Source organism: Citrus sinensis, chromosome 9 (assembly GCF_022201045.2).
Source record: "Citrus sinensis cultivar Valencia sweet orange chromosome 9, DVS_A1.0, whole genome shotgun sequence".
Lineage (NCBI taxonomy): Eukaryota > Viridiplantae > Streptophyta > Magnoliopsida > Sapindales > Rutaceae > Citrus > Citrus sinensis.
The window spans coordinates 28055508-28075959 of record NC_068564.1 but is presented as its reverse complement, the minus strand read 5'-3'; the positions used below and the strand labels follow the sequence as shown (position 1 = coordinate 28075959).

Below are 20452 nucleotides of genomic sequence, written 5' to 3'. Positions count from 1 at the left end.
GAGCACATTAATTAACATACTTCCAATATGTAATTCTTCCATGATTTAAGTAGCATATAAACGGAAAATGAATCTGTCCCTAATCAAGCAAAATAACTTACCCTTCTAATTTTCAATCTCCTTTGATTCAATTTCCTTATTCAGCTATCCGTTCGAATGGAAAATTCTATAACTTCCTTAATCCACAAGATTAAATCTGAAGGCTTTTTATTTCTCCCTCCAACAATTGGGATATAATATATTATCAAAAACTATACACCACTTCTCAAAAACAACCTCAAATGGCCTCTCCATCCCCAGGATTCATGGTAAGATAGTAACACAGAAATTAAGCTAAATTATTCGTTTTCAAATCCATTTTCTTTTCTATTTTTGTTATAATTTTCTGGTTATTTATCTCTTTTAGCCTGTATACTATGCTGTAGAGTTGTACTTTGATAGTGGACACTGAGACTACTGGCTGGCAAAAATCAATGGATAAATTGCTGAGCAGCATTGAAGGTTGCACATTTTCCATTTTCCTTCTCTTCTTTCCTTTTTTTTTTTTTTTTAATGTAGTATTTGTTCACCGACATGAACATTTCTGCCAAATTTTGATGCATTTTTGTCAGATCGATCCTACACATTGGATGCACAAATGGGGTATGCACATGTTTCAGGGAAAATAGCTCCAGATGTTCTTCTGAAAAAGCTAGCAAAAGTTGGAAAACATATCAGACCAGATCGAATAGACTATGGATTTGATCGATATTGGGATAATCTTCCAACACAATATGCGAGCCAAGAGCACGCAAGTAAGGAAGAGTTGGATGCAGCAGAGCCAACAGAAGCAAAACCTACACAGGCACCACTGCCGGCTGCTAAAATAGATCACAAACCTAAGAAGCCTATCTGCTGTTCAGTGATGTGAACCACGCATATGGGGCACATGAAATTGCTTGTTTTTCTGTATAGCTAGAAGGGTTTAGAATTTAGCCCACTGTATATTTAACATTAAGGCAGAATACAGAGACGCTATCTGTATATCAAGTTCTTTTTTGTGTTTCTCAAGTTCCTTAAAATGTTTCAATGGTAATATGTGAGTCGAATAATTTAATGAAAATCTTTGAACACATGACAGAAACTAGGAAAAGCTTTCCAGGAAAGTGAAACTAACACAAATGCCTAGCTGAATGTTTTGATATTCGAGGGCAATGGCATAATAACCATCTCTGTGCGCATAGTATAAGAGTTTTCAACATGATTTAAGCTGGACAGACAGAAATATTACAGTCAGCGTGCACATAGACTTTGCAGCTTGTTAAGAAACTATTCCATGTGTACTTTTCAAGTTAACTTCGTGCACACGTTTGTCAATAGATGAGAGATCATAGAATTCTGCCAAGTAAGATAAAGCTTCTGAGTTACTGTCACAGATTTTCCATAATGATGCTACCTCATCTTTGGCCACAGTACCCCAATCCTCACAATCACCAAGAAAGTCTAATAGCTTCTTATAAAATGAGTCATAGTTCATCACAAGAAAAGGAACTGGAAGCTCTGATCCAATCCTTTCTAACTGAATTAAAGCGAGAATCTCGAACATCTCATCCAGAGTACCAACCCCACCAGGGAGAGCAACTACAGCAGTCCTATCGCAGCTATCATTCCTAACTGCACAATCGATGAGTCCATGCTTTCTTGCCGAGAAAAACCTGCATTTTGTTTGAAATACTCATGCAACATAGAGACCTCAAACTCAAAGATGGTGTTAGCAAAATGTAGCAATGGTATTATTTACCTGCAAGTAAGATAGGTTTCTAAAGGAAGGTAAGGATGGAAATTAGAGGCTGTCCATTCACCAGCTTCTTTACCGACCTTAAATCCACCAACTGGCTTTCCTGCTTGCATAGCACCTTTGGTGACAGCATCCATGAGTCCTGGACCAGCTCCTGACCAAGTAGTACAGTCCAAAAGCCTAGCAATCTGCTGAGTTACAGTGTTAAGTCATAAAAAAGGCTATCAGAAAAAACTAGACAGTGAGATGATATGCACTTATATTTGATGAAATATTCATTTAAAAAGAAAGATGTGAAACTATAATACGAGATGCCTTGCCTCTCCACCCAACTCGAATGATTGTAAGTAATGCGGATGATCAGGTCCCATTCTTGAAGAACCCAAATATACAACTCCCCTACCTAGTCGGTGTATAAGCTCGTAGCATTGCTCAATCTCTTTTCTAACCTTTCAAACAAGAAAGCCAAGTTAGAGAATGAGCTTCTTCTTGTTTATCAAAATTGTAAAGCGCTTCATATTCACGATAAAACAACCACTCCACAAATAAGAAAGCAGTTGCCCAAGGTAGCAAATAAAATCTATAACAAACAATTATTAAAAGAGATTCTAGCTAGTAACCATGCCTTAAGGAAAGCACAAGCAACTAGTAAGTAGCAGGGCTAGAGATGATATGGCCCTATATCCCAACTTTTCAGTAGCATAACAATCATAATTTGGCTATAAAAAATGATGCTTCAAAGTCCAGCAGATATCCAAAAGCATACCACATCCCATCAATGCTAATCCGAGATTGCGAAAATCAATTAATTTGTGAGGTAAAATCAACAAAGTGCGATTTAGTGTTCTGTTCCAAGGAAGTATACCAGTAACCGGGGGAATTCGAGAATAATTATCCACAGATCAAAAGTTTGAAATACAGGAGAACAGCACAGCCATAAAATCTGCTGTCAAAACATAAACAGTATTCTGACAATACTTCCCTCTAATGTAATTGCAAGAAAAATTCATCTCCATATAACATTATGCGTTATCGGCATTCAATTGAAAGATGCCGAGCCTGAAAGTCAGCTGCAGATAAGCCAACCTTACATTGGCACCAGCATTTATTCTCTGGTCTGCCTCATAGCTTTTCCGCAATGAATCAATCATCAAAATGTTTCATTTACGATATCTCGCAATAATCCACATTTTGCTGACGGGGTAAAAATAATTTGATCAAATTCATAGCTGTTAAAATCATTTGATCAAATTGATAGCATAGCAAACAAAACTACACGACTAAAAACCCCACAATTAAAAATTGATTTTAAAAGAACAAAAGTTTGTAGCTTTAATGAAACTATAAACTAAACTTACCTCATCTGGGCTCGATCTCTCATCAAAGTCAACGAACTCACGCTTGCAAAGCAAAGCTCTTCCTGCGCAGGTCTTAAACTTTGGAATCGTAACATTATAGTTAATCATTTTTTTCCCACGGAAAGACCCAAACTTTACAGTCCTGTGACTAGAATTCCTGACAAAAACATGGTGACCAAATGAACCCACCATCGAAAATCCCATATTTTCAGACCCTCCAAATTAGTGAAAGATTGGTTGTTTAGAAGTGATTATGCAGGTACAGGCAAGTAATAAAGGTAACTGAAAGAATAACAAAATGTGTGTCTGCAAAGTTGCAGCAAATTGGGATATATAACGAACCTTGTTAGAGAGTTTGCAGAAACAACAGGAATTGGGTTCCAATGTGTCGTGGTACTTGTCAGCTTGGCTTAGTGCCAATTTTGTTGAAAGGGCATGGTGTTTTCTTGTTTGACTTTTCTTTTTTTAACGAAATTTTGAGGTGGGTACAATTCGGTTCTATTTGGTTTTTTCTATCAAACTGAGCATAGAATGATTACTCTTAAAATTATAAACTAAACCGAACCGAATCAACCTGGTGTGGTTCGATTCTTTTGATTTTTTAATCTTTAAAATCTTCAATTTTCTAATTCAGGTCGATTTTTTCTTATTTTTAATGAACCGATAGATTTTTTTTTTTTTTCAAATTGAACCGAACTTATTTTTTCAAAGTATGTATCAGTTTATATGCCCACCTCTAACCAGAATTAGCTGATGTTCTTGAAATGTTAGTAGATAAAGTGTCTTATTAATGATTGGCACTGATGTAAATTCACTGAACTAAGTAATTATTTGTGGCATGAGCTAATAATATAATGTATGATATTTGTTATATAGTTGGGATACAAATTTAATATCTCAATTTTATAAGTACATTAAAATTATTGAATTATAATATATACTAAAGAACCACCTTGATAATTTAAAAGAGCATTGCAAATTTTCAAAAACCTAAGTTCTTTTAAAAAAATTCCAAAGATTTTTTCTAATCTGCATATTAAATAATTTAGTAACTACATGAGACATGTTTATTTATTGTTTCAAAAATATATTTAAAAGTGGTGAATGGTATCAATTTTTTTACACTTAATTTTATTATTTATTTATCTATTTTTTGCATTACAATATACAAGTTTATGAATGTTACAAAACAATACATATTAAAAAATATGAAAAAAAAAATGATTCGTAAGATGATGATGAAAAATTTACAATCACTGACAACAAAATTATGAGGGTTATTGTATATAATAGATTTAAGGTAACACTATTTTTTAACAAAAATCATACTCACTCAATTTACAACAATATTGTTGTTTCTTAATATTTTAAAAACAAGTAAAGCATAAAATAAACATATTATTGATTAATGATAAATTCAACTATGAAATTTTGAAATCATTTACATTAGAGTATATTTAAACACTGAAAATGTGGTAATTGAATAAACTAGGGCTTTTTCCTATAATTTAGGCTATCTTTGCATCACTACTATATTTCTATATCCTTTTCTAAATAAAGAGAAAAAAAGAAGAAGCTATTTTTACTAGCTTCTGCCTCAAGGGGATATTGATGATTGGAGTTGAAATGATATGTTGATTAAAAATGGTAAAGATGGATACTAAAAAGGCAAGAAAAATGGGCAGCAAGAAAATTCGGAGAACTCCTCCGATATATTAAATTTGAATCTCAAAATATTACAATTCGTATTAATTTACTCCAATATCTCAACGTAAACCTTAATACATATGTATATATACATTGAAATGAAACACTGCAAACTTAAATCTTATATGCAACAATTATGCACAAAATACAACTCTTAATCATGCAATAGTTACCATGCCAATGAAATGAGTACATTTTTAATCCATGATTTAAAAGTTTCATATGTGCACTCGTAATTCATGCTAAAGCATATATTTTTCAAATTTTCCTAAAATATAGTGTTTTATTAAAATATTTCGCTCAATAACAGACTATTTATAAAGCAATTGTATGTGTTGTGATAAGATAAAGATTCGTGAATAATGTTAAATACCATCAAGTGGTGTCTTGCACTGTAATGTGAACAACATTATTTGCTATATATTTTTAGTTGATTAATTAATCATATTAAGGTAACAAATAAAATATTTGTATGTGACAATTGTCATACGTTTGAAAATATGATAAAATAACAATTTTTGATAAATTTAATTAAAAAATCAACTGGTAAGTAAAAAATTGTTATTGAGAACGAAAAATTTATGACGATTATTAAGTAGTAGTTTTTTTGTAGTAAGAATCATACTCGCTCCATTTATATAATATTTTAGAAATTACAAGTTATCTTAGATTTAAATTCTTCTCATTCGATAAACTATTGGTTGAGTTCTGTTGATGCAAGAATTTAGGTCAATTGTCAAATGAAGTGGATCCGACGTGGCAAAGTTATAGGCTGAGGTGGAGGGCACATATTCTGAGATGTGAAAAATATTTTTTGCCTAAAGATGGATTGAGTCGTATGTATTGCTCATTCTATCCCTACAAATGAGAACAAACAATTAAGGTGCCAGTAGGAACCTTCCCACTTTCAATTCAGTTATGGGTTTCTTTTAAATAAGCTTATGATATCTCTTAAGAGAGTTTCTTGTGATCTGGATAACTTGTAAATGTGTAGTGGAGCCTCCTGAAAGGCTAGTGAGGGGATCTTTAAGCTTACGGAGGATTCACTAGTTGGCCATTAGGTTTTTGGAAGAATAAATTTTATATATCTAAAACTTTAGAATTATAAGATTGATAGAAGGAATGGCGTTTGTTTCAGCTCGAGAATCATTTACCTGAGACCCCTCTGTTTATAGTCATCGAGATAATAGTGTGGTCGCCCTTACTTAAGACGCTATCTTCTCTGTGTCAAGTTGATCCCTGCATCCATCTCACACTGCGGATGTTAGAACAATAATCCCACAAGAAGGCTACAAAGAACAATCATTCCTCTACTCATTGAGCAGATACATTTCATCTAGAGTCTGCACATCACTCTTTTATTGAATGCCATGAGAGTTTGAAGATCCACTTGAACTGAGCGGTTGGGAGGTCCAACAATGGACAATTGCTTCTTTTTTTAGGTTGAATATTTGTTAAGTAAATAAAAGCACCAGGTCGGCCATGCTACTAATTTCCACCCCGGCATGGATCACCTCGGCCAAATAGTACGAGCAGAACACGGGGACAAGCATGAACCGATCATAGGCGATTACCAACCAGAGGTATATATCGAGCCGGTACCCGTCCCCCAAAAAAGCGGGAACACGATCCCACAGAATCGCGGTAGTTGCGCTGTTCCCAGAACCGTTGCGGGAGATGCGAGATCCCACATTTGCCCATAATGCAGCGGTTAGAGTTCCGGGAGGGGCTGCCACTACCCGAAAAAGGTGGGGTGAAGGGCAAATGGGAACGGGGGGACAGCGGCTATAAAAGAGGAAGAAATCGATGAAGAAAGGGATAGAAAAAAAGAGAGATGGAAAACCCTGTCAAATTGCAACCAAGCCATTTCCTTACAAATTTTTAATAAACTCCTGGAATCCAAATTACACTGTTTTTCCGTAAACACCTTGTGCTAACTTAGGCATCGGAGGGTTTACGCCGGCAAAACCACCGGCGTCTCTGATCCATTTTTAGTGAGTGCAGGTCTATTGAGAGAAAGGAGGATGATTCCAATCCTAGTGAACGAGCAATAGTAGATAACACAAACGTTGGTGAAAGAATCTGGTCGGTCAAGAGGCGAGCAGATTTCAGCATCAACATTTTGGCGCCGTCTGTGGGGAGCTGGATAAAAAACTACCACCGAATTAGTAGTTACCGGAGAAACATCGAACGATTAGACATGGATTTGTCAAGGAAGGACGCTTTGAGGAAGGATAACGAATCGGGGGAGACAATCACCCTTCGGGAAATTACAAATGAAGCCCGAGAGAGGGTGATGCAAGATCGATTGGAGCGGATGAAGAAACAAATGGAGACTCTCACAACCATATTGTTTGAGCTGAGGGATGAGCGGAGAAGGGATTGTGAAACCCCCGTGGGAAGAGACGAAGTTGGAGCAGAACCCAGCATCCGGGGGCGTAGAGTCAAGGAAATCCCTCCGCCCCCAGATCAACCTAATGGGGTGCATCCCCATAGAAGTACTGGTCGGGTCCCAGGGGAACACGTGGATGAAGGGAGAGACCAACCTCGCCCCGGACGAATACTGCGAATTAATGGCCGAGGGGCCAGTGTTGATGAAGGAGAGCTCAGACAGCGGTTGCAGAACGTCGAGCAGGAGCGAGACCAGATAGCTGCACGTGATCCTGATCGTGCTATAGAATTGGAGGGGGAGGTGCGCAGATTGGCGCAGGTGATAGAGGAGATGCAGGGCAAGAGAAAGCCCCCGAGCTGAAGGATAATGCTAGATGACGAATCTCCGTTATCAACTGAGATCATGAGTACCATAATCCCAAGAGATTTCCGCTTCCCTGACCTCAAATACTCCAGGCGAAGTGACCCGTTGGTGAACATTGAGCGTTTCAACGACATGACGGGTGTGCAGGGGTTGACACCAGCTCAGAGGTGTAGGATGTTCCCGTTGACACTAGAGGGACGAGCCCGAGAATGGTACCGCAAGCTGCCCCAATGAAGTATAAAGGGGTATGAGCAGATGTGCCAGGAGTTGGCCGAGCAGTTCCGAGGGGTAGTGGCCACAGAGGACGACATGATGGAATTGATGGGGATGAAGCAGGAGGAGCATGAATCCCTTCGGGATTTTATAAAATGATACCACCGAGCCGTGCTGGATTTGGGAGCTTTTAATCACCCGCAAGCGTTGAGGGGATTAAAAGAAGGTGTAAGAATCGGCCGATTGTGGTATAACTTAATAAGCCCCCTCGTACAGAATTACTCGTCGGGATATGAGCAGGCGAGACGAGATATAGAAATCGAAGAGGAGAAATCAGCAAGAATTAAAAGTGAACAGCTGGAAGAGCTGAGGCGAAAGGAGCGGAGAGCCCCGAAAGGGAGCGGGTTGGGAAAGCGAACTAGAGAATCTTCAGGGATGGGCGGAATATCAGCTCGGTCCCGCCCTTACCCCATAGCTCCGAGAGCACAACAGTTCCAACACAGCCGGGCTCAACCTCAGCGCCCCCCGATCCCAGAGCGGCAGCGAGAATTCCGGCAGATGGCTGCCCACCCCTACCACAACACTCCCAGAGCATTACATGCAACCAATTCCAGGGCTAGTCGACCAGATCAGTTAGCAACTGGGACAGCCCGATGTGACATTCATAATAACCGAGCAGTTCAGCTGGTAGACCAGAGCTCGGCCTATAGACAGTACACTCCATTAAAAATCTCTATGGAGGAATTATATGAGAAGATCGAGGGACGAGGCCTGCTATACCCTCCAGCCCCAATAACAAAACTGGCTCATCGACGGGATAAGGGCAGATTCTGCAAATTCCACGACACTCACGGTCACACTATCAGCCAATGTCGTGACCTGAAGATTCAGGTGGAAGATTTAGTAAGGAACCGATACTTGGACGAGTATGTAGACGGAGTGTCCCCTGTCATTGAGTCAGAGTACACACGGGATGAAGGAGTTGAGAGGGGTCTGGAACGAGAACAGCCGGCCATCCGTGTGATAGCAGGAGGGCCAACATTGGCCGGGGATTCAAACAGAGCACGGAAGAACTATGGGAGATACGCCATGACTGGCAAAAAGGTGCTTCTAAATTTGCCAGCAGCCAAAAGAGCAAAAGTGCGGTAAGTTCCCATTATGTGGACGGAGGATGACGAAAAGGGTATTCTGTATCCTCATGAGGATGCCTTAGTGATTAAGGCAAAGGTGGCCGGTACAGAATTGCAGCGAATACTGGTGGACACAGGCAGTTCAGTCGATATTCTGTTTAAGTCGGCCCTAAATGATATGGGGATTTCAGACTTAAAGCTGGAGCGGACGAATACATCATTGAAGGGATTTGGAGGGGGACGACTAACTCCCATGGGGGTCATTGAACTCCCGATTACTGTGGGGACAAAGCCATTTGAAAGAACGATGATGCTGGACTTTGTCGTGGTAGAGGAAAGAAATCCTTACCAGATGATATTGGGGAGACCGTTCATGAGGATAAGCCAATGTGTAATGTCCACGCATTATCTGGCGCTGAAGTACAGAATAAATGGAGTTGTGGGTGTAGTAAAAGGCGACCAAAGAATGGCGAGGAGCTGCTATGCTACAGCGGCCAAGGAAACGCTGCAGGTGACCTCTCTAGATAGCCGAGGGGATTCAAAAAATGGTCGCCAGGAACTTGTTGAGAAGCTGAATGAGGTTGTTGTAAGCAGGAATGACCCTAGCAGAGTGGTTAAGGTCGGATCAGAATTGGGCGAAGCAATAAAAGGCGAGCTAGTGAAGTGTCTACGGTCCCATGCAGATATATTTGCCTGGTCTCATGAGGATATGCCAGGAATTGACCGCGGGGTAGCTTGCCACAAGTTGGCCATAAAAAAGGGGGCAAGGCCAGTGAGACAGAAGAGGAGATGCTTTAACCAGGAAATGTACGAGGCCATAAACACCGAGGTGGAGAAGCTATTGAAAGCAGGATTTATAAGGGAAGCCAGGTACCCAGAATGGATTTCAAATGTAGTCCTGGTAAAAAAGGCCAACGGAAAGTGGAGAATGTGTGTGGACTTCACGGACCTCAATAAGGCATGCCCAAAGGACAGCTTTCCCCTACCCAAAATAGATCAGCTGGTGGACTCAACAGCAGGGTAATGCCTTTCGGCCTAAAAAATGCAGGAGCCACCTATCAAAGGTTGGTAAACAAGATCTTCAAACCGTTGATTGGACACACTATGGAGGTATACGTGGATGATATGATTACAAAGTCCAAAGAGCCGAGGGATCATGTGAAGCATCTAGAAGAGACCTTTGAATTACTGAGGAAGTATGAGATGAAACTAAACCCGGAGAAATTTGCATTTGGGGTCAGCTCGGGCAAATTCCTGGGATTCCTGGTAAGCCACCGAGGGATTGAGGCCAACCCTGAAAAAATACGAGCGGTTACAGAAATGAGATCTCCGCGGACAGTTAAGGAGGTGTAGAGCCTTACAGGGAAATTGGCAGCATTGAACCGATTCATCTCGCGGGCCACAGATAAATGCCACCATTTCTTCCAAATCATAAAGAAAGGGAGAAAGATGGAGTGGACATCAGAGTGCGATGAAGCATTTGGGCAGCTGAAGGAATATCTGGCCCGTGCACCGTTACTGTCAACTCCGAGAGAGGGTGACCAGCTGTTTCTGTACCTGGTAATCTCTGAATGGGCTACCAGCTCGGTTTTGGTCAGAGAAGAGGAAGGAAAGCAACACCCGGTATACTATACGAGCAAAGTCCTGGTAGACGTAGAAACCAGATATCCATTGATGGAGAGGTGGGCGCTAGCTCTAATAACGGCAGCCCGAAAACTCAGACCGTATTTTCAGGCCCACCAGATTGTTGTGATGACTGACCAGCCTCTTCGGCAAACACTTCAAAAACCAGATGCATCTGGTCGGTTAGTAAAATGGTCTGTGGAGCTAAGTGAATTTGACCTCTCCTATAAACCCCGAGGAGCAATCAAAGCCCAAGCACTGGCAGAATTTATGGTTGACCGAGCGGAGCCAGGGGAAGAAGTTCGGGAGGAGCAACCAATAGAGCAGGAGAAAACAGAGGGGGTGTGGTTGATAATGGTTGACGGATCATGTAGTGAGCAAGGATCTGGAGCAGGAGTTGTAATACGGAGCCCAGAAGGGACCGAAATAACATATGCAGTGAAGTTCGAATTTCAGCTCACAAACAACCAAGCTGAATATGAAGCCTTTATCACCGGGCTCGGACTTGTACATGCTTTAAGAGCAGAGAGGATAGAAATTCGAGCAGATTTTCAATTGGTATGTAATCAGCTCAACGATCAGTTCCAAGCAAGGGGAGAGAAGATGGGTCTTTATTTGAAAAAGGCAAGGCAGATGGTCAGGCTTTTCCAAGAAGTGGAGGTAAAGCAGATATCCCAGAATGAGAATTACCGAGCGGATATGTTGGCTAGGATGGCCGCAATTGCATATCCGAAATTACCTAAGTCGGTCCCACTAGAGGTAAGGACCTCGCCGAGTATAGGAGAGGAAGTGGAAGTGATGAGAGTAAGCACTGGAGAATCCTGGATGGACCCGATTCGCGCATATATCCGCGATAAAGTTTTACCAGAGGACAAAAGGTAAGCAAGAAAGTTAAAATGCCGAGCAGCGAGGTACACGCTACTAGATGAAGTGCTGTATCGCTGAGGGTTCACCTTGCCCCTTTTGAGATGTGTGGATGAGGAGGAGGCAGATTATGTACTGAGGGAGATTCATGAAGGAATATGCGGCAATCATTCGGGGGCAAGAACTTTAGCCTTCAAGGCACTTCGGCAAGGATACTTCTGGCCAACAATGCACCAGGATGAGAAAAGGATGACAAAGAACTGTAAAACCTGCGAAAGCTTCTCTGAGGTTCCTGCACAACCCCCAGAAAAGCTGACCACTATGACATTCCCGTGGCCTTTCGCTCAGTGGGGAATCGACGTGATTGGTCCGTTACCTAAGGGCCGGGGAGCGGCAACACATGCAATTGTGGCAATAGACTACTTCACCAAGTGGGTGGAAGTGGGGGCCTTCAGCCAAATCACGGAGAGAAAGACAACTGATTTCATTTGGAAGAACATCATCTGCAGATACGGGATTCCCTATACCATCATTACAGACAACGGGAAGCAATTTGACAACGGCAACTTCAAGGAATTTTGCCAAAATTTGGGGGTGGATCTGAAGTTCTGTACCCCCGCTCACCCCCGGGCAAACAGACAGGTGGAAGTGGCCAACAAAGTGATAAAGAAGCTCCTGAAAACTAGGTTGGGAGAGAAGAAGGGAGCCTGGGTTGACGAGCTACCAGGAGTGTTATGGGCATACCGAACAACTCACAAAACCGCCACGGGGGAAACCCTGTTCGCTTTAGCTTTCGGTCATGAGGCGGTAGTCCCAGCAGAAATTGGAGTGGGGACACATCGAACGGAATATTTCACTGAAAAGCAAAATGACGAGCAGATCTGCTTAAGCCTGGACCTACTTGAGGAGAAAAGGGAAGGGGCCTCACAGAAAGTGGCCCAGTGTCAGCAAAGGGTTATGCGTTATTACAACAAGAACGTACACGTGAGGCAGTTCCGAACAGAAGATTGGGTGCTCAGGAAGGTGAACCAAAACACCAGGAATCCCAACCATGGAGCTCTTGGACCGAAATGGGAAGGCCCGTACAGGGTGATACGAGCAACTGGACCAGGAGCCTACAAGCTGGCGTATCCAGACGGACGAGAGGTGAAGAGGTCGTGGAACGCCGAGCACTTGAAAAAGTACTTCCAGTAAGCAAAGTGCTCTATTAGTTTTCATTTGGATAAGTTATTTCTGTTACGAGCACGGTGATTTGTGACACACACATATATTCCATGTTTCTGTAACGCATTCAAAATTCAATAAAGATGAATTCAATATGGAACTCGTCTGTTAGCAAACCCATTAAATTCTATTAAGGCAAGAAAGTGCCTGCTTCTGCTCGGTTAAACGAAAGATTAGCAGCTAATCTACTAAAGCGAGTAAGTGCCTGCTTCTGCTCGGTCAAACGAAAGACCAGCAGTTAATCTACTAAGGCAAGAAAGTGCCTGCTTCTGCTCGGTCAAACGAAAGACCAACAGCTAATCTAGTAAGGCAAGAAAGTGCCTGCTTCTGCTTGGTCACCAAAAGACCAACAGCTAATCTACGAAAATTCTACGAAGGCAAGAAAGTGCCTGCTTCTGCTCGGTCAAACAAAAGACCAGCAGCTAATCTACTAAGGCAAGAAAGTGCCTGCTTCTGCTCGATCAAACGAAAGACCAGCAGCTAATCTAGTAAGGCAAGAAAGTGCCTGCTTCTGCTCGGTCACCAAAAGACCAGCAGTTAATCTACGAAAATTCTACGAAGGCAAGAAAGTGCATGCTTCTCGGTCAAACGAAAGACCAGTAGCTAATCTACGAAAATTCTACGAAGGCAAGAAAGTGCCTGCTTCTGTTCGGTCAACGAAAGACCAGCAGCTAATTTATGAAAATTTTACTAAGGCAAGAAAATGCCTACTTCTGCTCGGACAATGAAGGGCCAGCAGCTAAATTTATGAGACTTTTACTAAGGCAAATATGTGTCTGCTCCTGCTCAGTCACCAAAGACCAGCAGGCGATTTTGCGAAAATTTTTACCAAGGCAAACGGATGCCTATTCCTGTTCGATGCACTAAAGAACCAACAAGCGAAACCAGATAAGAAAGCCAATAGAGAACATTTAAAAAAATTTTTATATAAACGTTCAAATGTTTACAGGGCAAATGAAAAACTACAGTCTTCACAAAAATAGACCTAAGGATTAGGAGGATCAACGGCCTCAGCAGGTGAAGGGTCAGCTATCTCGGGAGGTGGAAGATCAGCAACATCGGGAGGAGGAGGCATGGACCCCTGCCCCACTTCAAAAGCACGCTGCCCAGCTTCACCCTCCTGCTCCCCATTCAAAGGAACCTCCACCTACTCCTGCTCATCCTGCTCCTTATCTCCCTGGCCGGCCCCAGTCATATACCTCTCCACACCAGATTCCAGCTTGCTCATGTCGAGCTCGGGGTATTCTTCCTTGAGTACAGACATGATGCACTTATAGCTGAAAGCAACCCCGGAGTTATACTCAGCATCCAACCGATCATCCACATCAGCGGATTTACCTTTCTCTTCAGCCAGCTGGTCACTCAGGGATTTGATCTCTCCCTCAAGGGCGGTTCTCAGAGTATCTCTTTCACTTTGAGTAGCCTGAAGATCGGATTTCAGATCACCCAGCTCACCCTCAAGCTTGGAGGAAGTAGACTCAGCAATCGCAACTTTTTCCTCAAGCTCCGTAAGCTGCTTGTTCAGCTCGGCCAGCTCCTTGGACTGATCAGCAGATTCGGCTTTCTTTTTCAACTCCTGGTTATCAGCTTGAAGCTTCCTCTCATGACGCGCGGACCCGGTCTTGTAACACGAGACCATTGTGGCCAGCCTGAAGGAGACTCTTTGAACAGAAGCAGCTAACTCGGAGAGGTCCATGCTCTCGTGTCCTTCACCATCTTGGGCCCAACCGATCTTTTGTAATCTTTCTGATATGAGCTCAGGTAGTCACCTTGATCCCGAGATGGAAGAGGAGAAGATCGGTCTCCAGACTGCAAGCTGACCTCAGGACTCTTGTCGGAGGTTTTCTCCCCACCACTCTTACGGGGTGGAGAAGGGGGCAGAGCAGGGACAGGAGCCTTGGAGGGGCCGACGCTGCTCTTCTTTGGAGGAGGAGGAGGGTTGCTGAAGCTGCTTGGAGCCCAACCACGCTTTCGGGACAGAGCGCTAAGAATCTTGTTATCCATTCCGGTAGCTATGTCCACCAAACCCGAACCAACCAGGGCTGTCGGTGACTGGAGATCTTGGCAGGTAGATGCGTTCACCAGAGCAGTTTCCACCTAGAGCAGAGGTCGGTCTTCAAGCCCCTTTATCAAACCCCACGACTCTGAAAGAACAGACAAGGTTAAAGAACCCAGTAAGTAACAAGTCGAGAAAGAGTATAGGCAAAAAATGAACGACCTGGGGTGACAAAATGTGTTGGAAGGTAAATATCACCACCCAACGAATGAGCTGCTGGACACCAAGCTCCCCCAGCAAAGAAGAATTTGTTCTTCCAATTTTTGCACGAAGAGGGGAAGCCGGTGATTGGTTTCCTCTTCGCAGAGCTCGACATGAAGTAATACCAACCTGCTTCCTTCGGGCTACTCCTCAGCTGGTATAAATGCTTCACTTCAACGAGGGAGGGCTCATCTGATCCACACCTCTTCCACAACACATACATAGCCGAGAGAACCCTCCACCCGTTGGGGTGTAGCTGACCGGGGGCCAGGTGCATACCACCCAATATCTTGGCAAAATAACGTTGAAGGGGCAGCCGAGCTCCTAATTTGAAGCTCTCCAGGTGCATCGTCACATACCCCCGCGGAGGCCGACTAGGGACATCACTTTTTCCTAGAACTATCAGGAGAATGTCCGCAGGAATGTCGTAAAGGTTCCTCAGCTTGAACAGATCAGTTTGGGTGGTGGCACAAGCTGTGTAGTCAATAGGGTAAGAATCCGCCTCTACCCTATGACCAAGGTGCCTTCTCTGAGGAGGTCCGCTCGGTCCGGAGCTGCTCCCCTCACCATCACCAACTCTTTCAGGGATCCCAACCCCATCAAAGCTGTGGTCCTCACCAGAGCCCGACGCAGGTCCACCCATATTCCCTACAAGCTCTAGTTCGGGGGAGGGAGAGACAACCAAAGGGCGTGGGTACTCAAGGGTATCCCTGGCATGGGAAGGACCTACACTACTGGAGGGACCTAAGAAATCGGTGGGTATTGGCACGTTGAGGCCCGAATCCCCTGATTCTTCCTCGCCCGAATCCCCTGATTCTTCCTCGCCCTCATCAACAATTAACTTCCTTTTCCGGTTTGATATATCGGAATCTCGAAAGAAAGCAAAGAAAACTCGAATGTACGGATACAAAAGGAGGCAACACAGAACCCAATCAACAACAACCAGAGAAGAGATTAAAAGCAGTACCTGAGATTAACTGGCCCTAATAGCGCTGCCGTGACAGAGAAAAAGCCAGCAAGTAGAAACCCCGGACGCAGGAAGTGTGAGTAAAGTTCAGAGAGGGGGCTAGTTAATGGTGGAGAAACGGATGAACAAAGCAACGAGGATTTCAACCTAGGGATTTGAAGTGGAAAGGGGAAAAATAGAAGCATTTAAGTGATGAAGATGCCAGCTCACTCACCACATATCGAGGGTGGATAGCCCGTGGTTTCAAATTTCAAATACGAAGAGTCTAGTGATGCCACGTCACTAACCGTTACAAGAGGCCAGGATAGATGTAAACCCAGATATGCAATGGATCTGTTCACTTAGGCCCATGCTCAGGTCGGAGTCTCCCCATAAGAAAAATGGTACCTCAGGTCCGTCCCAGTTAACAAGAGGACCAGGTGGGAAGCCCCCGGGTTGGCAAGACTCAAATATCAGTTTCCACTCTTAACTCATTTCACTCGCAAGACCAGAAACTGGGGGACTGGTGTTAAGTAAATAAAAGCATCAGGTCGGCCATGTTACTAATCTCCACCCCGGCATGGATCACCTCGGCCAAATAGTACGAGCAGAACACGGGGACAAGCATGAACCGATCATAGGCGATTACCAACCAGAGGTATATACCGAGCCAGTACCCGTCCCCCAAAAAAGCGGGAACACGATCCCACAGAATCGCGGTAGTTGCGCTGTTCCCAGAACCGTTGTGGGAGATGCGAGATCCCACATTTGCCCATAATGCAGCGGTTAGAGTTCCGGGAGGGGCTGCCACTACCCGAAAAAGGTGGGGTGAAGGGCAAATGGGAACGTGGGGACAGCGGCTATAAAAGAGGAAGAAATCGATGAAGAAAGGGATAGAAAAAAAGAGAGAGGGAAAACACTGTCAAATTGCAACCAGGCCATTTCCTTACAAATTTTTAATAAACTCCTGGAATCCAAATTACACTGTTTTCCCGTAAACACCTTGTGCTAACTTAGGCATCGGAGGGTTTACGCCGACAAAACCACCGGCGTCTCTGATCCATTTTTAGTGAGTGCAGGTCTATTGAGAGAAAGGAGGACGATTCCAATCCCAGTGAACGAGCAACAATAGATAACACAAACGTTGGTGAAAGAATCTGGTCGGTCAAGAGGCGAGCAGATTTCAGCATCAACAATATTTGATCTCATAATATTTTGCAGGTACGTGTAGAGAGGGTGGCAGCGATGTTTTTATAAGAATAATATTTTCCCGAACACCTAGTATTGAGCTTATTTTCTTTGGCCTTCACATTATTTTGGGTATCACAAGCTTTAACGAATTCAAGTATCAAAAGTTCTTTTTAGGGTGGTGTGAAAAGCTTTTCTAATAGTCATTTACAACAAAAATTCTAAAATTTGTGTGAAAAGTTTTTCTCCAATTGAGTTTTAATTATTTATTAAAATTTTCAAATAGGAAATAAATCATATTTTCACTGTTTTACCATAGTCATAAAATCGGGCTGGAATTCGAACCGTAGCCCAACTCGCTATCAACCCAAAGCCCAACCGGGCATTTCAATTTCAAAGAAACAGCAGTCGTTTATATTGAAGTCCCTAGTCCTGTTGGACTCTTTTACCCCTGAATGACGAGGAAGCGGGTTGGGTTATTATGGTAATTCAAAAACTAGGGTTTTATTGTATAACACTATAACTCAGCGTCTCTCAGCCACTCTCTCTTTCTCTGCCTCAAACGCTGAATCACCTATCAATCGCCCACAGACAGAGAAACCCTAAGAATTTCTCTCTGCGAAAATGGGTACACCTCCAAAAATCAAATTTTTTTTTTATTTTAGTCGTTTTAATTGTAAAAAAAAAAATGACAGAAGATATTTACTTTGTGTCCTTTTATAGGTATTTCCCGTGATTCCATGCACAAGAGGCGTGCTACTGGGGGCAAGAAGAAGGCTTGGAGGAAGAAGAGAAAGTAAGTTCCTTTTTTTGAAGTTCTAAATTCAGAGATTGTGATTTGTTGATTGTTAATGTTCATAATGTGCACTGCTGTTTTGGATATTGTTGGTTTCTTTACAATCGTTGCATGCCTTTTGGATTGTAGATGCTGTGTGAGTAGTTAAAACATTTGATTTTGATCTCAGGTTATTACCTTTCATAAACAAAAATAATCTATCAAATAGTAGTTTTTAAACCTTGTTTTCAGATATGGGTATTTTGCTTACACGTCTAAGGGGGTTTGGACTATTTTGTGTTTCATATGATGGGGTTGTCTTATTTTTGACAGTCGTGCAAGCTGTCTAGAAAAAAAAAATTACCACCCATTTTGCATTTTCAAGCCTTTGTTTGTAATGTTTAATTGACTTATCTTTTCTTTTCTATGATTGAAGGTATGAGCTTGGAAGGCAACCTGCAAATACTAAGCTATCAAGCAACAAGACAGTGAGGAGGATTAGGGTTCGTGGAGGTAATGTGAAATGGCGTGCTTTGAGGCTTGACACAGGAAACTACTCCTGGGGAAGTGAAGCAGTGACTCGTAAGACCAGAATTCTGGATGTGGTATACAATGCCTCCAATAATGAGCTGGTCCGTACTCAAACTTTGGTGAAGAGTGCCATTGTTCAGGTTGATGCAGCACCATTCAAGCAGTGGTATCTCCAGCATTATGGTGTTGACATTGGTCGCAAGAAGAAGGCTGCAGCTGCTGCCACAACCAAGAAAGAAGGAGAGGTATAACAATTTTTTTGATCAACTTATCTTTGAGTTGGTGCCTTATGTTTATATTTCTTTTTACTTGGGTTGCCTCGAATGTGCTGGGGCATTGCAATTGTGGTTTTAGATATGGTGTTCTATATTTTCTTAATCAGCTTATATATATATATATATATATTTCAATACTTATATTATTCATTTTATGGAATAGAAGAATTATCTTTGTCAATCAACTCTATCAAGAAGAACATAAGAGTATTTGTATGTATGGTAAGGTAATCGTAACCATTATTATCTTGTTTGGACGGCATCAAATTTTCCGCACTTAATTTTCATGGTTTTCTTATCTTTCTAACTCTTGCTTAGAAAACTATTGCAACAAAGCTTTCTTATTAGTGTTTATGCTTTATAAGCTTGTTTTTGTAGAATATAATTTAGCATGATTCTCCGTATTTTTCTTCTTTCGATTAAATGCATAACTCATTTCATTTGATTGCAAGATTACTACTTAGATATTTAACTTGTCTTGTTTCACTGGTGGATAGGAAGGAGAGGCTCCCGCCACTGAGGAGGCAAAGAAGAGCAACCATGTCTCGAGAAAGCTTGAGAAGCGTCAAAAAGATCGCACACTTGACCCACATATTGAGGAGCAGTTTGGTAGTGGTCGTTTGTTAGCTTGTATCGCATCACGGCCTGGCCAGTGTGGACGTGCTGATGGGTATGTGACTCCTTTTATTGCTTTTTAGTTTTCAAGGTTTATTGAAGGCACCAAAAATGAAAGTATTGAACAAACACCATCATACCTGAACTTCCATGTTGTTGAAGCTTGATATGAGTTCGCCCCCTATCTATCTATCTATATATATATATATATATATATATATATATATTCTTTCCTTTCCCTTGCCTTGTAATGGGTATTAAACAATCGCTAGAAGTCATTTTTTTATGACATTAAACACCTTAAGATTAGCTTTGGAGACCATCAAAGCTGTTCCTTGTTTTTCTTTATTTCCATGGTAGTTATTGGATAGATACAGGAGAGCAAGACAGTAGAATGGTAATATTTGCTTTCTTTTTTCTTGCATTGATGGGGCTCTCTCATTTCCGCCAGATACATCTTGGAGGGTAAAGAACTGGAATTCTACATGAAGAAGTTACAGAGGAAGAAGGGCAAGAGTGCTGGTGCTGCTTAAATTTTTGTTTATTGAAACTCCGTACTGGAATTTCTAGTTTTGTCTTGTGTTCTTGTTTTTAGTCTTAAGTTAAAACTTCGAGAGTCGAGATGATATCAGCAGTCGAACTTGTATTTCTCACTTGTGTTATTGTTATATTTTGTTTTTGAATATTACCAGTTCCTGTGTTAGAATTTCTTCCGCTCTACATTTTTCTTGATTCTGTCTGCGCCATCAGCGAATTGGTAGTTAATGCCTTCGTGGTTATTGTTGCTCAAGGTTGATGTATTAATTCCATACCGAACATGAACCTGAAATATCTAGGCATGTGCATTACAATAACACACCCATTTTAGGCGTTAGTTATGGGTAAGGTCATCCCTAAATATACAAGATGCAAGGAACTCGGTTAATGTATTTTGTTTGGAATTAGTTTCATGTAAAAATTGTTTTCTAACGGGTTATCTATTGTCAGCCCCCACATGTTTTGACAATTAATACTGTGCACCCACAAATTTCGACCATGTGCATTGCACTCCTATTTCCGTCAAAAGATTAGTTAATTCCAACTGTTTGGGCTGTTATTAATTTAAAAAATCATACTACCTCTAGTTTGAATTGCCTTGAGTCTGAAGTATAAAAATGCCCCTCATAACTTATAAAATTTATATTATGAATAAAAATTAATTATTATAATATCAG

The 20452-nt window shown here is 41.9% G+C and overlaps 3 protein-coding genes across 5 annotated transcripts; 2 read left to right on the top strand and 1 right to left on the bottom strand.

The window, feature by feature from the left end:
• Positions 1–1152: 1152 nt before the first annotated feature.
• On the bottom strand, positions 1153–3641 carry LOC102625902 (probable cytokinin riboside 5'-monophosphate phosphoribohydrolase LOGL10). Of its 3 annotated transcripts, XM_006474897.4 has the most exons (5): positions 3478–3641; positions 3136–3292; positions 2098–2226; positions 1781–1965; positions 1153–1694 (listed from the first exon to the last, which is right to left on the bottom strand). In XM_006474897.4, the coding sequence occupies exons 2-5, from the start codon at positions 3241–3243 to the stop codon at positions 1301–1303; spliced, it is 816 nt and encodes a 271-aa protein (XP_006474960.1). In that variant the 5' UTR covers positions 3244–3292; positions 3478–3641; the 3' UTR covers positions 1153–1300. The 3 variants fall into 3 exon arrangements, with proteins under 3 accessions (XP_006474960.1, XP_006474959.1, XP_015384597.1); XM_006474896.4 differs by having other exon boundaries at positions 3136–3630; XM_015529111.3 differs by lacking the exon at positions 3478–3641 and having other exon boundaries at positions 2098–2221; positions 3136–3284.
• Positions 3642–8968: 5327 nt separating this feature from the next.
• Positions 8969–9964, top strand: LOC127899963 (uncharacterized). The gene has a single exon (XM_052434135.1). It carries the CDS (start codon positions 8969–8971, stop codon positions 9962–9964), a length of 996 nt encoding a protein of 331 aa, XP_052290095.1.
• Positions 9965–17513: 7549 nt separating this feature from the next.
• On the top strand, positions 17514–19947 carry LOC102626393 (40S ribosomal protein S8-like). Its single transcript, XM_006474898.4, has 5 exons — positions 17514–17670; positions 17766–17838; positions 18254–18593; positions 19121–19293; positions 19690–19947. The coding sequence occupies exons 1-5, from the start codon at positions 17667–17669 to the stop codon at positions 19769–19771; spliced, it is 672 nt and encodes a 223-aa protein (XP_006474961.1). The 5' UTR covers positions 17514–17666; the 3' UTR covers positions 19772–19947.
• The last annotated feature ends 505 nt before the right edge of the window (positions 19948–20452 follow it).